The sequence below is a fragment of the Amblyomma americanum genome, chromosome 8, assembly GCF_052857255.1.
Source record: "Amblyomma americanum isolate KBUSLIRL-KWMA chromosome 8, ASM5285725v1, whole genome shotgun sequence".
Classification (NCBI taxonomy): Eukaryota; Metazoa; Arthropoda; class Arachnida; order Ixodida; family Ixodidae; genus Amblyomma; species Amblyomma americanum.
The window spans coordinates 22,429,173-22,445,280 of record NC_135504.1 but is presented as its reverse complement, the minus strand read 5'-3'; the positions used below and the strand labels follow the sequence as shown (position 1 = coordinate 22,445,280).

At 48.7% G+C, this 16,108-nt stretch overlaps 2 protein-coding genes across 2 annotated transcripts in view; one reads left to right on the top strand and one right to left on the bottom strand.

The window, feature by feature from the left end:
* Positions 1 to 327: 327 nt before the first annotated feature.
* On the bottom strand, positions 328 to 1,976 carry LOC144101091 (ADP-ribosylation factor-like protein 16). The gene has a single exon (XM_077634105.1). The coding sequence runs from the start codon at positions 1,091 to 1,093 to the stop codon at positions 578 to 580; it is 516 nt and encodes a 171-aa protein (XP_077490231.1). The 5' UTR covers positions 1,094 to 1,976; the 3' UTR covers positions 328 to 577.
* Positions 1,977 to 2,310: 334 nt separating this feature from the next.
* LOC144101090 (ras-related protein Rab-40B-like) overlaps positions 2,311 to 16,108 on the top strand; it is a 46,922-nt gene continuing 33,124 nt past the window's right edge. Inside the window, exon 1 of the mRNA XM_077634104.1 lies at positions 2,311 to 2,585. The gene's annotated coding sequence lies outside the window, so the exon portion shown is untranslated. The remainder of the gene's footprint in view (positions 2,586 to 16,108) is intronic.

The following is a 16,108-nucleotide window of genomic DNA, read 5'->3' as shown; positions in this document are numbered from 1 at the left end:
TATTACAACACGCACTTTACAGCAGACACTCATGTGGTGGCTTCTCAGTGATGCATTTTGCACAGTTCACGAACACGTCATTCTTTTCTAGAGTTTTGGAGCATTCTCAGGACGTGCGATTGCAATTTAAGCATAAGGGTTTAGTTGCAAGTAACCTGCAACAGGACTTAGCAAGATAGGTGACAGGGACCACACTTGACTTTTGTCACTAGCATTATCACAATCTTTAATATTTTACACGTTCTCATCTAATAGACAGGCTGGAATTGGAATGTTGAACAGAGAAACAGTGTAATTGCAGCCTTAATGACAAAACAAACACTTCCATAAAGGCATATGCTTTTAGCTCAAGCAACAAGCTAATTATCATGAAATTTGGAGCAAGAGCTCATTAATCTATCTATACAGAAACATCTGGTATGCATTAAGACATATTGGCAGGGTAGATGTGCACCCAGAATTACCATGCTATGATACACTCCAGAAGTACTGACATAGTGCTTATGACTGCCTTTTCACAGAGACAATGTTTCGATGCATGGAGCTCATTGTCAGTACCTACAATGGTGCCTTGGATTCAATCATTTGTGTTACGAGATAGCCAGTCGAGGACACTGTCCAGGCCGTAACCCGTCAAACAGCTTGTTTCCACAGTTGCCACTTCCTGAGGAGCACAATCAACCACGTCGGTAAGCCTCATTGCATCTTTGTACTCTTCCAAAGGAACAGCCTGGTTGGCATCAGTCTTGTTGAACACTAGCAGGAAAGGTACAGTCTTGAGGTGCTCAAGGGTGAGCAAGTCTAGGAGGGTGACGTAGGTCTCACCAAACTGGAACACGTTTGAAGAGTCCGCAACGAACATCAGCCCTGTAGCGTCCGACGTTTGCTGGTGTAGAAACGGTGCCATTTCACCGCCTACTTCACGCACCTGACACATCTTAGTTTTGGAGATTTTCAGGATGGTCATGTTGATTCCTATTGTTGGCCGTGTGTCCTGCAACTCAACCCTTCTTCCCTTGCCTTCTAGCAGCTGCTGGAGGCATTTCAGCAGCGCTGTTTTTCCAGAGCCTTTGGGTCCGACGCAGACGATCATTTCTCATATACAACGCTGCGTTTTTTAGGTCGAATTTCTCACTGGACGTCAGCAATAAACAGAATAATTTCTTGGGTCTTCAGTGCAATCTCGTCGCAGTATTTAAACGGATGTGATGTTAGTACGCTATCTTAAAAGATGTTAGTGCAGGAACCCGCAGTAAAAACTTCGTTGCAAATTAAACCAATTGAGGGCACAATATCATGCCCAAATGAATTTCTGCGGTGCACAACATTAGTCCAGCGATTAGAAGAGTTTCCTCCTTCTGCGAATTCCGCTCTTAGCAGATTAAAAACAAAGAACGCCACCTGACTTGGTATGCGAAATGCGCAGCTTTGGTAGCTTTGTCGCGACGCAAGGTCCGGCGCTTTTCAAGTTTCTTCAGCCAGCTTACCTACGTGGAAAGTCTTGAGTTTGGATAGGATGAAGTTGAAGACGCACCTGTGTGCCGGCTGTTCGCTAACGGCTTTGGAGGCGTCTTTGCCGGCATACCTGAGCAGAGCATCGCCTCCGGGGTGTTCGCCGACGTACTTGGTAACGTCGTACACTTCGCCCCGAAACAGTATCCAGACGTCGTTCTTGGAGTCGTGCTTTTTCAGTTCTTCCAAAGTGACCGTGGTGGTCGTCATTAGTGGCGAGGCAACGGCTCCCGCTCGTCACGCGACGGTGTGTAATCTCGGCAGCAACGCGAATCATGCGACGGCGGTTGCTAGGCAGTGAATCGTTTCGATCGAAGGAGACACCGTGGGGCGGACGCCCAAACAACCAAGGCAAACCAAAAGCACTGATTTTCATGGGCGCTGCCATCTTGAAAATCAGTGTAGTGAGCAGACAACATTCGCTTCCGCACAAAAAAGTTTAATTTCGGAACAGCAGTGCGATATTCCTGATATATTTGTGAATTTTTAAGAAGTTTAAAAAAATAAAAAGCTTTGTGCATAAAAATTAAAAGTAAAATTAAAAACTGGTTGCTTTAGCACCGATTTACTCTGTCGCGTTGTTCAACAGATAGACTAAAGTACACACAAAAAGAGTTTTCAAACGTTTTCGCGAGGCATATAGAGCTATTTTGTATTATGCGAGAATTTTTTTGGTTTGTTTTAATTGCCACACACCATCTTGATGGATCTAGACACCAAAACCAGAGGAGTTTAGTTTCATCGTTTTCTTAGTTTCGGTTCTGCGAATCCAGTTCTGGTTTTGACTTCGCCTTCTGCGAGAGTCAAGAAGTCAAGCCACAATCCAGACGCGCATATGTGTGTCGTTTGGCATCAAGTTTAGCGAGCGTGTTGTACGCCAATTCGGGTCAGTTTTTTGGGCTCCAAAATCGTTGGTGCGTGTTCTACTTTGTGCCGAGATACGCTTTTCGGGGAGAGGAGCATCCAGAGAGTGATTTCACGCCAGTTCTGGGCTTTTTTTTCGTCGCCGCGCAAGAAAAGGTTTTGCCGGAGCGACGGCTGCAGAGAATGCTTCTGTTCTGGAACGAACCACGGTGAGTGCTGCTCCCTCGGAGCACCAACAGCTTGGAAAGCCTTTGACAGCGCCCGTTTTCTACGCGTTTAACGCCTCGGTTCGTGGTGTTAAGCGAGCAGCCGCGGTTTGCAAGCGGTGTTATTCGTTTTCCACTCTTGTTTACGCTGCGTGCGAGGCTCTGTAGGGTCAGCGCTACGCGGGCGCCGTACCGTAGTCGTAGCTAGGCCTATTTCACGCGACACGGCGAGCGCGTCGCATGTTACGCTAGTCGCCAACGCTTTTTCATTTTTTTTCTTTACAACGACTTAACAGCTTGTTTACGTCGGTAACGTGACCGCGAGATGCTGCCGCCTTATACGTATTAAGTCCCCGCGTATTTTTTTTTCGCATTTGTTTCGCGTTTTTTTTACGCTGGCGCTCGTAGTATCCGCGCTCGTCGAGATCGGCGTGTTTATTTTGGACGGAGTGGCGAGACGGGAGTCCTGGGAGGAGAAAATATTTCCAACCTACGTCACGTTGCCGGAGCTGCTTTGGTGGGAGCCTCGGCCATCTGTCACGAAGGCATGCGTGTGTGTGTGTGTGCGCGCGCGCGCGCGTTCTCCTGGCTTTCGTTCGCGTCATGGGCACTCCCATCCTTTGCAGACGCGTAGCAGCTGCAAAGAGCGGCGCGGGAAAGGGGGGGTGTCGTGTGCCAGCAGTCGTTTACATATTCTGCGCGAAACTTGGGTGGATCGTCGCATGAGAAATGTGTGCGCGCGCTTATCGCAACTTCCGCTGGGATTTTGTTTTATGGTTGCGTCGGCTCTCGGAGACGTTGCGACGTTCGCACTTGTCTGTGCCCCCCCCCCCCCCCCCCTTTTTTTTCTTTTGCTTTTCTTCGCGAATGCCGCGAGTGACCACAGAACGCGCGCGCGGGAGGCTCGGTGGCCGTGAAAGTAACGGTTGCGGCCGGCGGCACTGGCATTCTTGGCTCGGCCTGCCTGTTAATCGAGCGCGCAAAATTGGATTGCCGCATTTCGCGTTGCGGAAAGACCTTTCCTGCTTTCTGTTCTTTTTGTTCGTTTCGTTTATTTTTCTTTCGACGTCGCTGTTTGCGCGAAAGAGCCGGTTTCGTTCTTTTGCGGGCGGATGCCTGGCTGACGGCGCGCCATTTTTTTTTTTTAAATCCTCAGATGCCGAGCTTTCTGTGGTGACTTGTTCGACTTGTGGGCTTTAGCGACGCAACACGTGGTGTGGCGTCTGGGATTCTGAGGGCGTCAGAACCAGCTTGTTAATCGGAATACAGCACGAACAGTGCTACACATAATGAAGTTTCGTACTCAGAGACCGTCGAACGGTTTTTGTGTGCGCTTTATCGAAGACAAAAACGCCCATCGGCTACACAGGGAGAGCTCTCTTTAGGTAATGGTTTCGTCGTAATATCGACGACACGCTTGTCTGGCGTGTGCTACGAATGGCAGCTAAATGCTGCCTACGGCGGGCGTCGCAGGGCTATAAGCGGTCGAAATAGCGCACCCCCGACCGTATCGCCGTTCATTCATAGCCTGTCTGGCACAGCTTTTCCGGGGTGTGCGGTGGTGAACACAGCTGTGCGTTGTGGGCTGTTTGTCGAAACAAAAAGCAGCACACAGTGCACATAGGTAGCGGTGATATCTCGCTGTCAAGTAATGACGACCTCACATTATGACGACCTCACATTAGGCCGCTCGGCAAAAAAGTAGCCGTAGAACTCGGTGAACGACCTTGCTGTTTTGATGGATCTTTTCCCGTTTAATAGAGCGGCTTTTATTAATTGACCCATGTTCATTGGGACAATGTTGCTGTAAAACATTTCGCTCTTTTTATTTACTTGCTGTGCTCAGAGCGTTAACAGGCAGGAGTCCGAATAATGTACAGGTTGTGGTTCACCTGCATGTTAGTGGGGAAATATTGCGAGTATGGCTGGCACTTGCACCTTTCTTTTTTTGCGGGCCAGTTAGAATAGCTCTCCCCTCAAAGTGCAACATTTTAGTTTGATAAAAGAACACTTACGTTTAGCACTTATGTCTTACATCAGGTGTTTCAGCGATGATAGCTGCTATCGGTTCCTACTCAGTGAAAAAACTTGCCAGCTGGATACTTGTTTTTCAACCTCTTGCACCACCCATGCTGTATGGAAGTAAACAAATTTTATATTAAAGAGCTTTCAGAATCACAAACTGGAAGTCTGCTTTGATGGAAACAAATTGCTCACTGTAGAGGTAGTGTGTGTGTTTTATTAAGTCATTCTTTTGATATCGTTCTACAGATGTATCATAGTCTATGAGTAGTATCTAAATATATATATTTTATGCAGATATTCAACGCTCATTGTGTGTTGCTGATTGCCATTGAACATATCTAGAGAAAGCCCGTATCAGAGAAAAGTCTCCACTGCAATGTGTTCGGGGTAATCAACTTCAAGAGCCACTTGGTGACAGCTCATGTCAGGCAACAGCTGTGTCTTTTGTTGTGCACATAAAGAACCCTTGATAGGCTTGGTGGTGATACCATTCAAAGGCCATTGAGCTTGCATTTGTGACTACATCTGTTGCCAGCTCATATAGAGGAGCCTTGCACAATGCAACAGGGCTGTTGCTAACACCCTGAATTTTTGCAGTCAGTTGTTGCTTTAGACATCTAACAAGCCTGCTTTGTTGTAGATTCACAACAGCACTCCTTGGTATATCTGAGCCATGTTCCATGAGATGAGTTCCTTGTGGAGAAAGTGGCGCATTTGCAGCTGTTGAATCTGCTGGAAAAGAAAAAACATTTTGCTTGGTGCTGTTTGAAATCCCTTGATGCCATGAAGGTTGTAAACATACATATCCATAGGCCGTAGCAGAGAAGACTTAGAGACGAGGAAACTGTTACTATTTTTTGCTTGTAATGGTGCAAGTTTTTTTGTCTAATTTCCTATTTTTTAATCTATAGATTTGACAGGTCTTGGAAACAGAAAAGTGCCATAAGTGCAATTTGCGTGTTTATTCTTTTTGAGGCAGGCTCTTTATTTCTTTTTATGAAGATGGCATGAACATCATGTAGCTATTCTTTCACTCCCTAAAGTGTCTGTATGCAGGGCATGCATAGTACACGTCCACAGTGGATGGTGCCTTGCTTTCTTTGGCATTTTGCCTTTGACGTACCTCACGGATGGAACTAAGTGTAGCGTGTTTAGTCTGAAAAGCGGTCTTTTAAACTTTCTTCACTTGATGTTATTGGCTGGGTGAGGAACATATAGAGCGAGGTTTCTTTTCTTGGTGTTTCCCATTGGAGGGAAGGTTTGTTTACACATACTGCATCCCCCGCAGGGCTTTGCCAGGAGCCCTGTACAAAACGCGCTGCACAAAAGCTACAAGATAAGAGACAGATAAAACAAGGGGAGAGAAGTGCAGTTTGGCCGGAGATAAGTGGAGAGGGAAAATGAATGACATATTTGTTTATTTCACTCCAAGGGCACAGTGAATTCCCATGAATAGCCACGCCAGGAATATGACTGTATGTCATTGCCTATAGTCTTCATTTGTCTGTGTCATGGTTGCACTATGTCAATGCACATGTGCATTTTGCACCTTGCTGTACAGCGGGAACAGCATGGATTTCTTTCACAAGACGTCACGCGCACTGGCTGGAGCACATGGGGCAAGCGGTTTATAGAAACAATTGGCCTTTTCTTGCGCTCCCGCTTTACTAACATGGTGGCCACAGTGACATCAGTGATATCGACTTGTGTGGCGAGACTAATTGCTACTTGCGCAAAGTAACATTGACGAACGAGTGTGAGTGACAAGACATGGATTCTTTGCTTGAAAAGCTGTTATTTCCACTACACTTGACACTGTTTGGCCTCTCTTTTTTTGTTTGAACATTTCAGTTACTCTGATATATTTCATTCCTTGGCAGATGTTCGTTTGTTCTCGTAATTATGTGTCGCTATTCTAAATACCAGCTAGCCCCAGATTTGTGCTTTAGCGCCATCTGTAGGGGCACAGAGTTAAATGGAAGGGGTTTGAAGCTTCGAGAAGGCTGAGATTAGGACTGGGCGCATGACAGATTCGGCGAGAAACGCGCCTGCGCCTCCCACCACTTTTTCTGTCGACCGTGTCCACTCGTCGCCATTCTGGTTGTTATCCTGTAGAGTGTTGTAATCTCGAGGGCCACCCCGATAGCAGTGCTAAGCGTTTGCTTTTATGATGCCGTGTTGTCGTGCGTCGTTGTTTTCCCGCCTGTGACATGTACACACCGTCGCGTCGCGATGCATACAACTGGCAGGCAAAATGAAACGGACGCAGCCGCACATTCACCTTCGCATGTCATTGCTAGGTTGCACGGTCGTCGTGTAAAAGTTGCTGACTTGCGGGGTTTTTACGTGCCAAGGCTGCATTTTGGGCAATGTGGCATGCAGGAGCGGGAATGTACGGATAAACTTTGACCACCTGGCTAAAGGAACGTGAAAGACAACTCAATTCAGTTTTCATTCATTCTTAAAAGACTGCAGACACCAAATTTTTGCTTGCATGCTTCCTCCTTCCAAGTGATGTGTTAGGCATTAATAGACACATGTACCGCGACGTGATATTCGCTTGCAACCACGAAATAATTTGTAATTGCATTTCTTTTTTGCGTGGTTTTGGTTTCATCAACTGGTGCATGGCTATGGCATGTAGTCGATCACATTTATATTGTATGTTTTTTCGTGCCTTATGTTACTTTAAGGTCAGCTATATGTCACAGCCATTGTTCGGTCGATGAAGCCGAAAATACACGAGAGAATAAATTTGATTCCAAATTATTTAGTGGTCGTTCATATTACTCGTAAAAAATTCATCGTAAAACGTTGTTGCTCGTTTTAAGATGGACTGCTGCATAGCGCAATACAAGGCACACAATACATAAAGGTAGACGGGACAAGCGCTGAATGCGTAGAGACCGGTTGCGCAGAGCAGGGACAAAGGTCACAGAGAAAGACCTGTTAGACCTATAACTGCATAGGTTTTTTTTTTTGTGTGTTCACTCACTCTAAACACTAATGGCACCTTTATGGGAGTAAAAAGGGAGTAAGCTGCCATCTAGCCCACCTCCTTGTTGGGATGTGCTGTCCAAACCCTGAGGTAGATTTTCATCAACGTTGACAATGTAAATGAATTCCCTCTCCACAACAGGCGAAATTCTAGCAGTTACGAAGATTATTATAGCGAGGTTTAAATCTCCTCTGTTTACCAACCTCCGGTGCTGCTTTTAAAAGCCTCCTCCCATCGCTTACTGCATCAAGTTACTATGCTTTGCAGTGGCAATATGCCTCTATTTCCAAGAGTGAATTCCATGTATGTAGTGATTGAAATCTACTCCGGGACTTTAAGGGAGTGTGTTAGATGACAGCTTGGACCCTTTTTATTCCCATATTGGCGTATTAGAGTGTTGTGACACCCAGAAATTGAAGAATTATTTTGATTTTAGCACCAATAAACGGGAACTTTTGCTCAGGTCTGCAAAGGGGTACACAAAGCGCTGCAGTGGAGAGATGCGGATTCCAGTTTGAACGCAGCAGAAACGGGAACAAAATCAAGGCCGTCGAATATGCCCGTCAGCTCGCCCGAAAACCGAGCAGAAATATCTTCGCCATCGTCCAGAGAACGTCGTTTAACAACAGCGAGCCCTGAGCGTAGCACGTTTTGTACATCGTCGTCCGACCCCCTCACCCTGCTCCTTCCTCTGCGACACGGCGGTGCTCGATTAATGGAGAGACGTGGGGGCTCCCGTGGGAAGCCCGGTTGTCCTCTTTATTAATTCCGCAGCGAACGAGCGAGCGCTGCCCGGTGCTCGTAAGTGGCCGTTAACCCGTGCCGCCGTCTCGTCCGTGGGTCGGCTTCGGAACTGCCGGGCTTCTTCTGCGGGACGGCGCGCTTCCGCTGCACCCCCCCCCCCCCCTCCGTCTCGTTTTCTCACAGTGCCGACCGCTGTAGTAGGCGGTTCTTTGCGTAGGATCCGCGACGGTGGTGACGTGCACGCAACCACGAGTAACGTTAAAGAAATGGGCAGTGGCTTAACTTGGCTAACCCTGGAATTCAGCGAAAATCAAGCACGCTTGCTAAGCGTCTGAGGCTCGTCCATGGCAGCTCCGCTACACAAACACTCGCGACAGCCTTTCTATATATACACCCACATGACCACGTGGTTGTGACGTGGCATCACATGGTCTTACGACACCCCCATCGGATGCCATCACCAGGCTTCACATCACCCCATCGGATGTTCTTAAGGTCAAAGGTCACCCAATGTCAGAGGTCAACTAAAGGTCATGGGTCAAGGTCAGTGGTCAAGGGTTCGACGCCATAACTGTACCGCATATGGTCATACACGGCTATTGTGGTTGGGCTGAAGGTCGTTCAAGGTCATTCTCCGGCATACGCGGCGACTGCTTTACCTAGCGTAGTGAAGCTTTTCGCTTCAAAAGCTACAGACGCAAAATTTCGAACACAGACAGACGATATTATTCGCTTCGTGGCCATAAGTAGATGCGTTCGAGCAAGTTTAGGTTTTAGGGGGTTTAACGTCCCGAAGTGAGTCAGGCTATGAGGCACGCCGTAGTGGAGGGCTGCTGATAGTTTCGGCCACCTGTGGTTCTTTAACGTTTCTACGGCGCTTAAAAAGTCCTCGCCAGTTTGATGTTCGTGGGGCGCCGAAAGATCCGCGTATTGTTGAGAAAATTGCGTTTAAGCGTTTAAAGATATTCCGCCCGCTCGATTCTAACACGTGGCGACTGCACTCAAAAAGGATTCCGTGATAGCAGCTTTGGAGTGAACGGTGGGGAAGCCTAGCCTCCAAGATTCGTGATGAGGGAAACCGCCGACGCAGCACTAAACTGCTTTGAAATCAGTTGGCGATAGTTACGCCTATATTTTATTTTTTCCCTTTTCTAGCTCATAATAGCCAGAGTTCAGTTTTCCGAGAATTCAGCCCCTTTGTCGTTAAAACTCGCCACCCTTATCTACATTGGCCAGCTTGCGATTTTCCCTGAGCTGTGCGGTCGGCAGCAAAAGTTCACGGTACGTGTGTGCTCGAGCAGAAATTTACTGCAGTGCCGCCTAGCGGTTCAGCCGTCTGGTATAGCGATATCGGGGAATGGAGGGCGCACGTCCTCTCATTCACACGCAGGCATTTTAGGCGGTCCGCCTGCGTTCCGGAATTCGTGTACCACTTGCGAGACTCCGCCTCGCATTTTCGAACCACGGCGATTCTCCGTGATCACTTTGCGGAGCTTAGTCGGACAGGATCGGCAGATTTCATCGCTTGCAGAAGCGCTAAACTATGTTGCTTTCATTAGCTTTCAATTTGTCTGCCGGACTAATAACGTCTCTGCATTTGTATTGCTGCATCTTATTCACCGATTTTGCCGCCAGACTCTATAGCGCCGTTTACAAACCGCCTGGGATTTTTAAAACTTGTAAACTGCTTATTTTATTGCCCGCGTGGGTCGCGCCAGTCAGCAACTACCGAGTTTCGGCCCAGTCGATAAATGTTTCCAGTTTCCGGCCATTTATCGCAGTTTGTCCCGGAGAGGTTGAGACAAGTCTCAGTGATATTTGTTTTTCATTTTTCATTTTTTTTGCGTTTGGATGCGAAGGCGGCGGAATAATAATAATAATAATAATAATAATAATAATAATAATAATAATAATAATAATAATAATAATAATAATTGGCCTTTGGGGAAAGGAAATGGCGCAGTATCTGTCTCATATATCGTTGGACACCTGAACCGCGCCGTATGGCAAGGGATAAGGGAGGGAGTGAAAGAAGAAAGTAAGAAATAGGTGCCTTAGTGGAGGGCTCCGGAATAATTTCGACGGCGGCGGAAGGAGTCAGAACAGCGAGCGCACGCGGGCGGTTGCTTTCAGTTTTCGCTGTGCTGTAGGCACACTTCTCCGAAGCCTTTACTGGGCGGCTGGGAAAAATGCTCCTCGCTGCGAATAGTTATCGGCGTCCATTCGAGGACTTCCGTGATCGGGTGGTGTCCTTTGCCACGGCGGAGCGCGAGAGCCGAACGCAGCCCTGCAATACTCTCTAAACTGATACGGCCGCCGAGTGGGACCTTGCCTGAGGAGATACGAGGGTCTGCAGCCGCAATCCTTTGACGGGAGCGCCTGTACCTGCGAGATTGGGGGTGCTTTGACAAGATGGCGCAAGGCCGATGTATTCTGGGGAGGGAGACACCCAAGGTGGAGTGCGTGTCTCATAAGGGAGTAATTATACTCATTACACTCTAAGACAGAGCGGAGTGGAGGGATGTAAGCTATGTCATCTAGCGCACTTCCTTTCTATATAATAATAATAATAATAATAATGATTTTTTGGGGGAAAGGAAATGGCGCAGTATCTTTCACATATATCGTTGGACACCTGAACCGCGCCGTAAGGGAAGGGTAAATGAGGGAGTGAAAGAAGAAAGGAAGAATAGGTGCCGTAGTGGAGGGCTCCGGAATAATTTCGACCACCTGGGGATGTTTAACGTGCACTGACATCGCACAGCACACGGGCGCCTTAGCGTTTTTCCTCCCTTCTATATGAGAAAATGTGTTAGAGGACTGCTCACTTGCCTTTTACTCGAGGACTGCTCACTTCCCTTTTACTCCCGTATAGTATTAGTATTTCGGGTGTAGTGTCCACCATCTTGTTTCAAATCTACTAATAATTGGTTTTTTGGGGAAAGGAAATGGCGCAGTATCTGTCTCATATATATCGTTGGACACCTGAACCGCGCCGTAAGGGAAGGGATAAGGGAGGGAGTGAAAGAAGAAAGGAAGAAGGAGGTGCCGTATAGTGCAGGGTTCCGGAATAATTTCGACCACCTGGGGATCTTTTAACGTGCACTGACATCGCACAGCACACGGGCGCCTTTGCGTTAAATCTACTGCAGTTTGGAGATTTCCGGCAACGGTGTTCCGGAGTGAGGACCGCCACCCAGGCAAGGGAGCGGTGAAACCCTCCGCTCTCCTCTAAAACCGGCCCCAGTGCATCCAGTAAAGTTTTACCACCTCCAACACACCAAGCGTATTGAACAAAGACCGTTTAATGCTTCTTGTTGATCAATCCAGACATGTCGTGCCATCTACCAGCCGCCCTGGTTAGCTCAAGTGGTGGAGGCACTGCCTTGTACAGGCGGTGGTCTCGGGTTGGAAGGGTTGGAACCCCGGACGGGGCGATTCAGCGGAGGAGTTTGTGCGAAAGCTGCGCAAGTGTGTTGGTTTGACATGTGCTATAAGCAACGAATGAAGCGCGAACATGAGAACCGAAATGTCAGCGCAAAAACACCCGCCGCTGTGGCTCAGTGGTTAAAGCGTTCGTCTACTGAGCCGGAGTACCCGGGTTCGAACCCGACCGCGGCGGCAGCGTTGCGATGGAGGCGAAACGCTAAGGCGCCCGTGCGCTGTGCGATGTCAGTGCACGTTAAAGATCCCCATGTGGTCGAAACTATCCCGGAGCCCTCCACTACGGAACCTCTTTCTTCTTTCACTCCCTCCTTTATCACTTTTCTTACGGCGCGGTTCGGGTGTCCACCGAGCTAAGTGAGAAAGTTACTGCATCATTTCCTTCCCCAAAAACCATTTTTTTTTTAAAAAAAAGAGCCCCGCCGCGGTGGCTCAGTGGTTAGGGCGCTCGACTACTGATCCGGAGTTCCCGGGTTCGAACCCGACCGCGGCGGCTGCGTTTTTATGGAGGAAAAACGCTGAGGCGCCCGTGTGCTGTGCGATGTCAGTGCACGTTAAAGATCCCCAGGTGGTCGAAATTATTCCGGAGCCCTCCACTACGGCACCTATTCTTCCTTTCTTCTTTCACTCCCTCCTTTATCCCTTCCCTTACGGCGCTGTTCAGGTGTCCAAAGATATATGAGACAGATACTGCGCCATTTCCTTTCCCCAAAAAACCAATTATTAATTATTATTTAAAAAAAAAGACACATTAGCTAATAATAATAACTGGTTTTTTGGGGAAAGGGAATGGCGCAGTATCTGTCTCATATATATCGTTGGACACCTGAACCGCGCCGTAAGGGAAGGGATAAAGGAGGGAGTGAAAGAAGAAAGGGGCGCCGTAGTGGAGGGCTCCGGAATAATTTCGACCACCTGGGGATCTTTAACGTGCACTGACATCGCACAGCACACGGGCGCCTTACGTTTTTCCTCCATAAAAACGCAGCCGCCGCGGTCGGGTTTGAACCCGGGAACTCCGGATGAGTAGTCGAGCGCTCTAACCACTGAGCCACCGCGGCGGGGCAACACATTATCTGCTGAAGAGTAAATGCCAAGCGTGGTTGATTATACGTATCTAAGTCTTGGCGCCTTCGAAGTTAAAAAGAAAAAAACCTGCGCTGGGTTTTGGTTTTTGAGGAAGGGAAATGCGTGGTAATTGTCTCACATATCTCGGCGGGCACCCGAACCGGGCAGTAAGGGAAGGGATACAGGAGGGAGTGAAAGAAGAAAGAGGTGCCCTGGTGTAGGGTTTTGAGCTTTCCCGGCTGAGATAATCCTGTTTTGTTGTTCGTGTTTCTTGTTCGCGTTTCATGTGGTGCTGATAGCGCAGTTATACTGCCGTATTTTGAGATGGTGTAAACTGGGTTTAGGGAGCGTAAATGAGGGCATGAATAATTTGCTGTCTTTGTGAGAGCTCCTTGATCTTGTTGCAGATTTAACTGGTTATGGTGATGACGATTGTGACGGCGATGATAAGGTGTCTGCTACGTCGGAAGAAGGGAAGGTCATGGTTGAAAGGGAGTCCTCCTTTTCCAGGAGTTAAAATGGAGGCCTGCCGTCGTCGATCGACGTTTAAATTTGAATTAATTTGGTTTTTGAGTAAAGGAAATGACGTGGACGCACGAACCGGGCCGTTATGCCTGTGGGCATGCAGGGGGGGGGGGGGGGGGAGAAGAAAGGAAGAGGCGCCGTAGTGGAGGGCTCCGAAATAATTTCGACCATCTGGGGATCTTTAACGTGTACTGACATTGCACTGCACACGGGCGACTTTTGCGTTAGGCCTCCATCGAAATGCGGCCGCCGCGGCCGGGTTCGAACCCGGCTTCTCCGGTTCAGAAGCCGAGTGCTCTAACCACTGAGCCGGTCTCTCTTGGTTTAGGTTCGCCCTATACGGTCCAATGTGCGGTCACCATTGTGAAGACAGACCTCTTGTTAATGACGTTGGCGGTCTGTTTATAGAATATAAACCGGACCATAAGGTGTAGAACGTGAGGCAAAGCAGCTGAGCCCATAACTCGCAATACAGCCCTGGGGTGTAGCTTTTGCCGGCAGGATTATAACTGGACGAAGTGTTTATCGTGTATCTGTGCATTATCGCGCTCGCGTTGTCTGTCGCTTACTGTGCGATGATATCGGGTTTCTCGATTACTCGTCGGGCACACGTGGGTGCGATTTGTCATGGAGCGCGTGCACGATGTGTATGTTGAACGCAGGGTAGTGAAGCAGGCACTTTGTTAACAGTTTCATGGCCGTCGGGATTATGCAGGTAGGCCACCGTTCTTGACAGATCATCTGTTTCCCCGAACTCCACACAAAGCAGTGTGCTAGGCCTGTTCGTGGCATATACCAGGTGCTGTAGGGAATGCCGTGACGAATTGGTAAAAATAAACTTTTTGAGGTATAAACATGGCTTCTGCGGCATACTTAACGCTATTCTTGCGATGTCGTGCTGACCAGCAAGCCGGTTAACTAAAATCTAATCGTTAATTTTATGACTATTACGGATAGACAGGTGGCTCTCATGAGGGATTCGTATAGCTGGCCATGAGCAGTAGCCGTATCAGTTTTTACAATTGTACCCGTTTACCCTCGGCGCCGTGGCTCAACAAATTCTGGCCGTTTCCCGTCGCGATATGTTGGACGTCGTGATACGGGAAGATAGCAGAAATGGGGCACAGAACAGTGGTAGTCTCGTTGAGATTAAGAACATGGTATGGACATGGATAGGGCATGCACTGCGGAGGAAAGATAACCGATAGCCTCTTGGAGCAACAAACTGCTCCCAGAGAAATCAGACGCCGCTGGGGGCGTTCACTGAGTCGGCTGGGTACAGGTGGGATTGTGAAATTAACGGACATAAATACGGCGATCGCAGCTGGCACAGGACCGAGTTCATTGGGAGTCATTGTGGGAATTAAGCTTTCGTCTCGCAGTGGATATTGGAGGTCCGCTGCTACCGCCGATGATGGTTATGATAATTGTTGCATGGCACGTTTAACGGTTTGTTTCGCGACCAGTAGCGTGGCAGCAGCGTTGGTCGCGCACGTGTGTCACCCGCTCTTTTGCGCGTGCGCATTTGTTCGTGTTGTTGTTTTTTTTCGATGTTCCGCGTAAATGAGGGCGGGCCCCGACTTGTAATCGGCGTCGTGCAGCTCGATCGAGGCGTCGCGCCCCGACATTGACTGGCAGGTCCGGATATCGCATTTCCTGCTCTCGCGTACCCCCCTTTCGTGCCAGCGTTACTGGGACGAGTTTCGTGCTGCGCCGAATTGGGCGGAAGGGCGCTTTCTATATAAATTTCTTTCTTTTTGCGCGGTCGGGTCGTGACGTAAGCCCGCGCGCGCGAACGGCGTTGCGTGGACATTTCGCGCGTACCGCATTTACTCGCGCGTAGGAGGCCGAAAACGGAGAGTGACGAGGCTGCTGCGGAAGGCCTAATTGCCTTAGAGCCCCCGTAAGGCACGCCGATCCCCCCCCCCCCCCCTCCTCCTCCTCCTCGCCTTTTGATGGGAGCCGCGCGAGAGATTCCCAGATAAATCCGATGGTGGTGGTAAGATAAGCACGGGACTCCTGCCTCTTCATCTTAAGGCGAGACTTCCCAGTCGATGGGCTAGCTGCTAGAGTAGTCTTGCGCCTCCCGAATGTTGGTGCAGCGTTCTCGGCAGCGTTGAATACAGCCGTCGTCCTTGTGTCGCGCGTAGCCGTCGCAAAATTGAGCGGCGAGCACGGCAGCGAGAGGCGTGACAACGCCAAGCGCGCTTCCGCCCACTCGGAGGAGCGTTTCCGTCAAGGTAGGACGTCCGCGGCGGCGCGCACGATGGCGGAGTTTTTAGGAGCGATAGCTCTTACTCATCACGTTTATCGATTTCTTCGGGTCTGCTACCACCTCCCTTCGGCGTGAAGTCCGAGGAATTCAAGATGGCGGCCCCCACAGTATTCCGAGATAGCAACCCAATCGGTGATTGATTGTTGACGTCATTACGATATCGAAGTGGTGATCGATTGAGGACGACACTTATAAATCCAAGATGTCAGATTCGTGTTTCCATTGGTGTACCTCACTTTAATCTCATTCATATCAATTCTAGTTAACCAAACAGCTAACACTCGTTACTTCAACGTCTTTCAGACGGTGGCGGCATCTTTTTTTTTTTTTGTTCTCCGTAAAAAATGATTCCGTGGCCCGTTTTGGGACGCGTTGACATTTCTCCGCCAGCGGAAGACGCATTTATTGCTTAGAGAAGTGCGTTTGATAAATTTCCCGCCTCCTTGA

Bases quoted from the DNA above. Each gene is read 5' to 3' on its own strand.
- LOC144101091 (XM_077634105.1), bottom strand. From the start codon at position 1,093: ATGATCGTCTGCGTCGGACCCAAAGGCTCTGGAAAAACAGCGCTGCTG.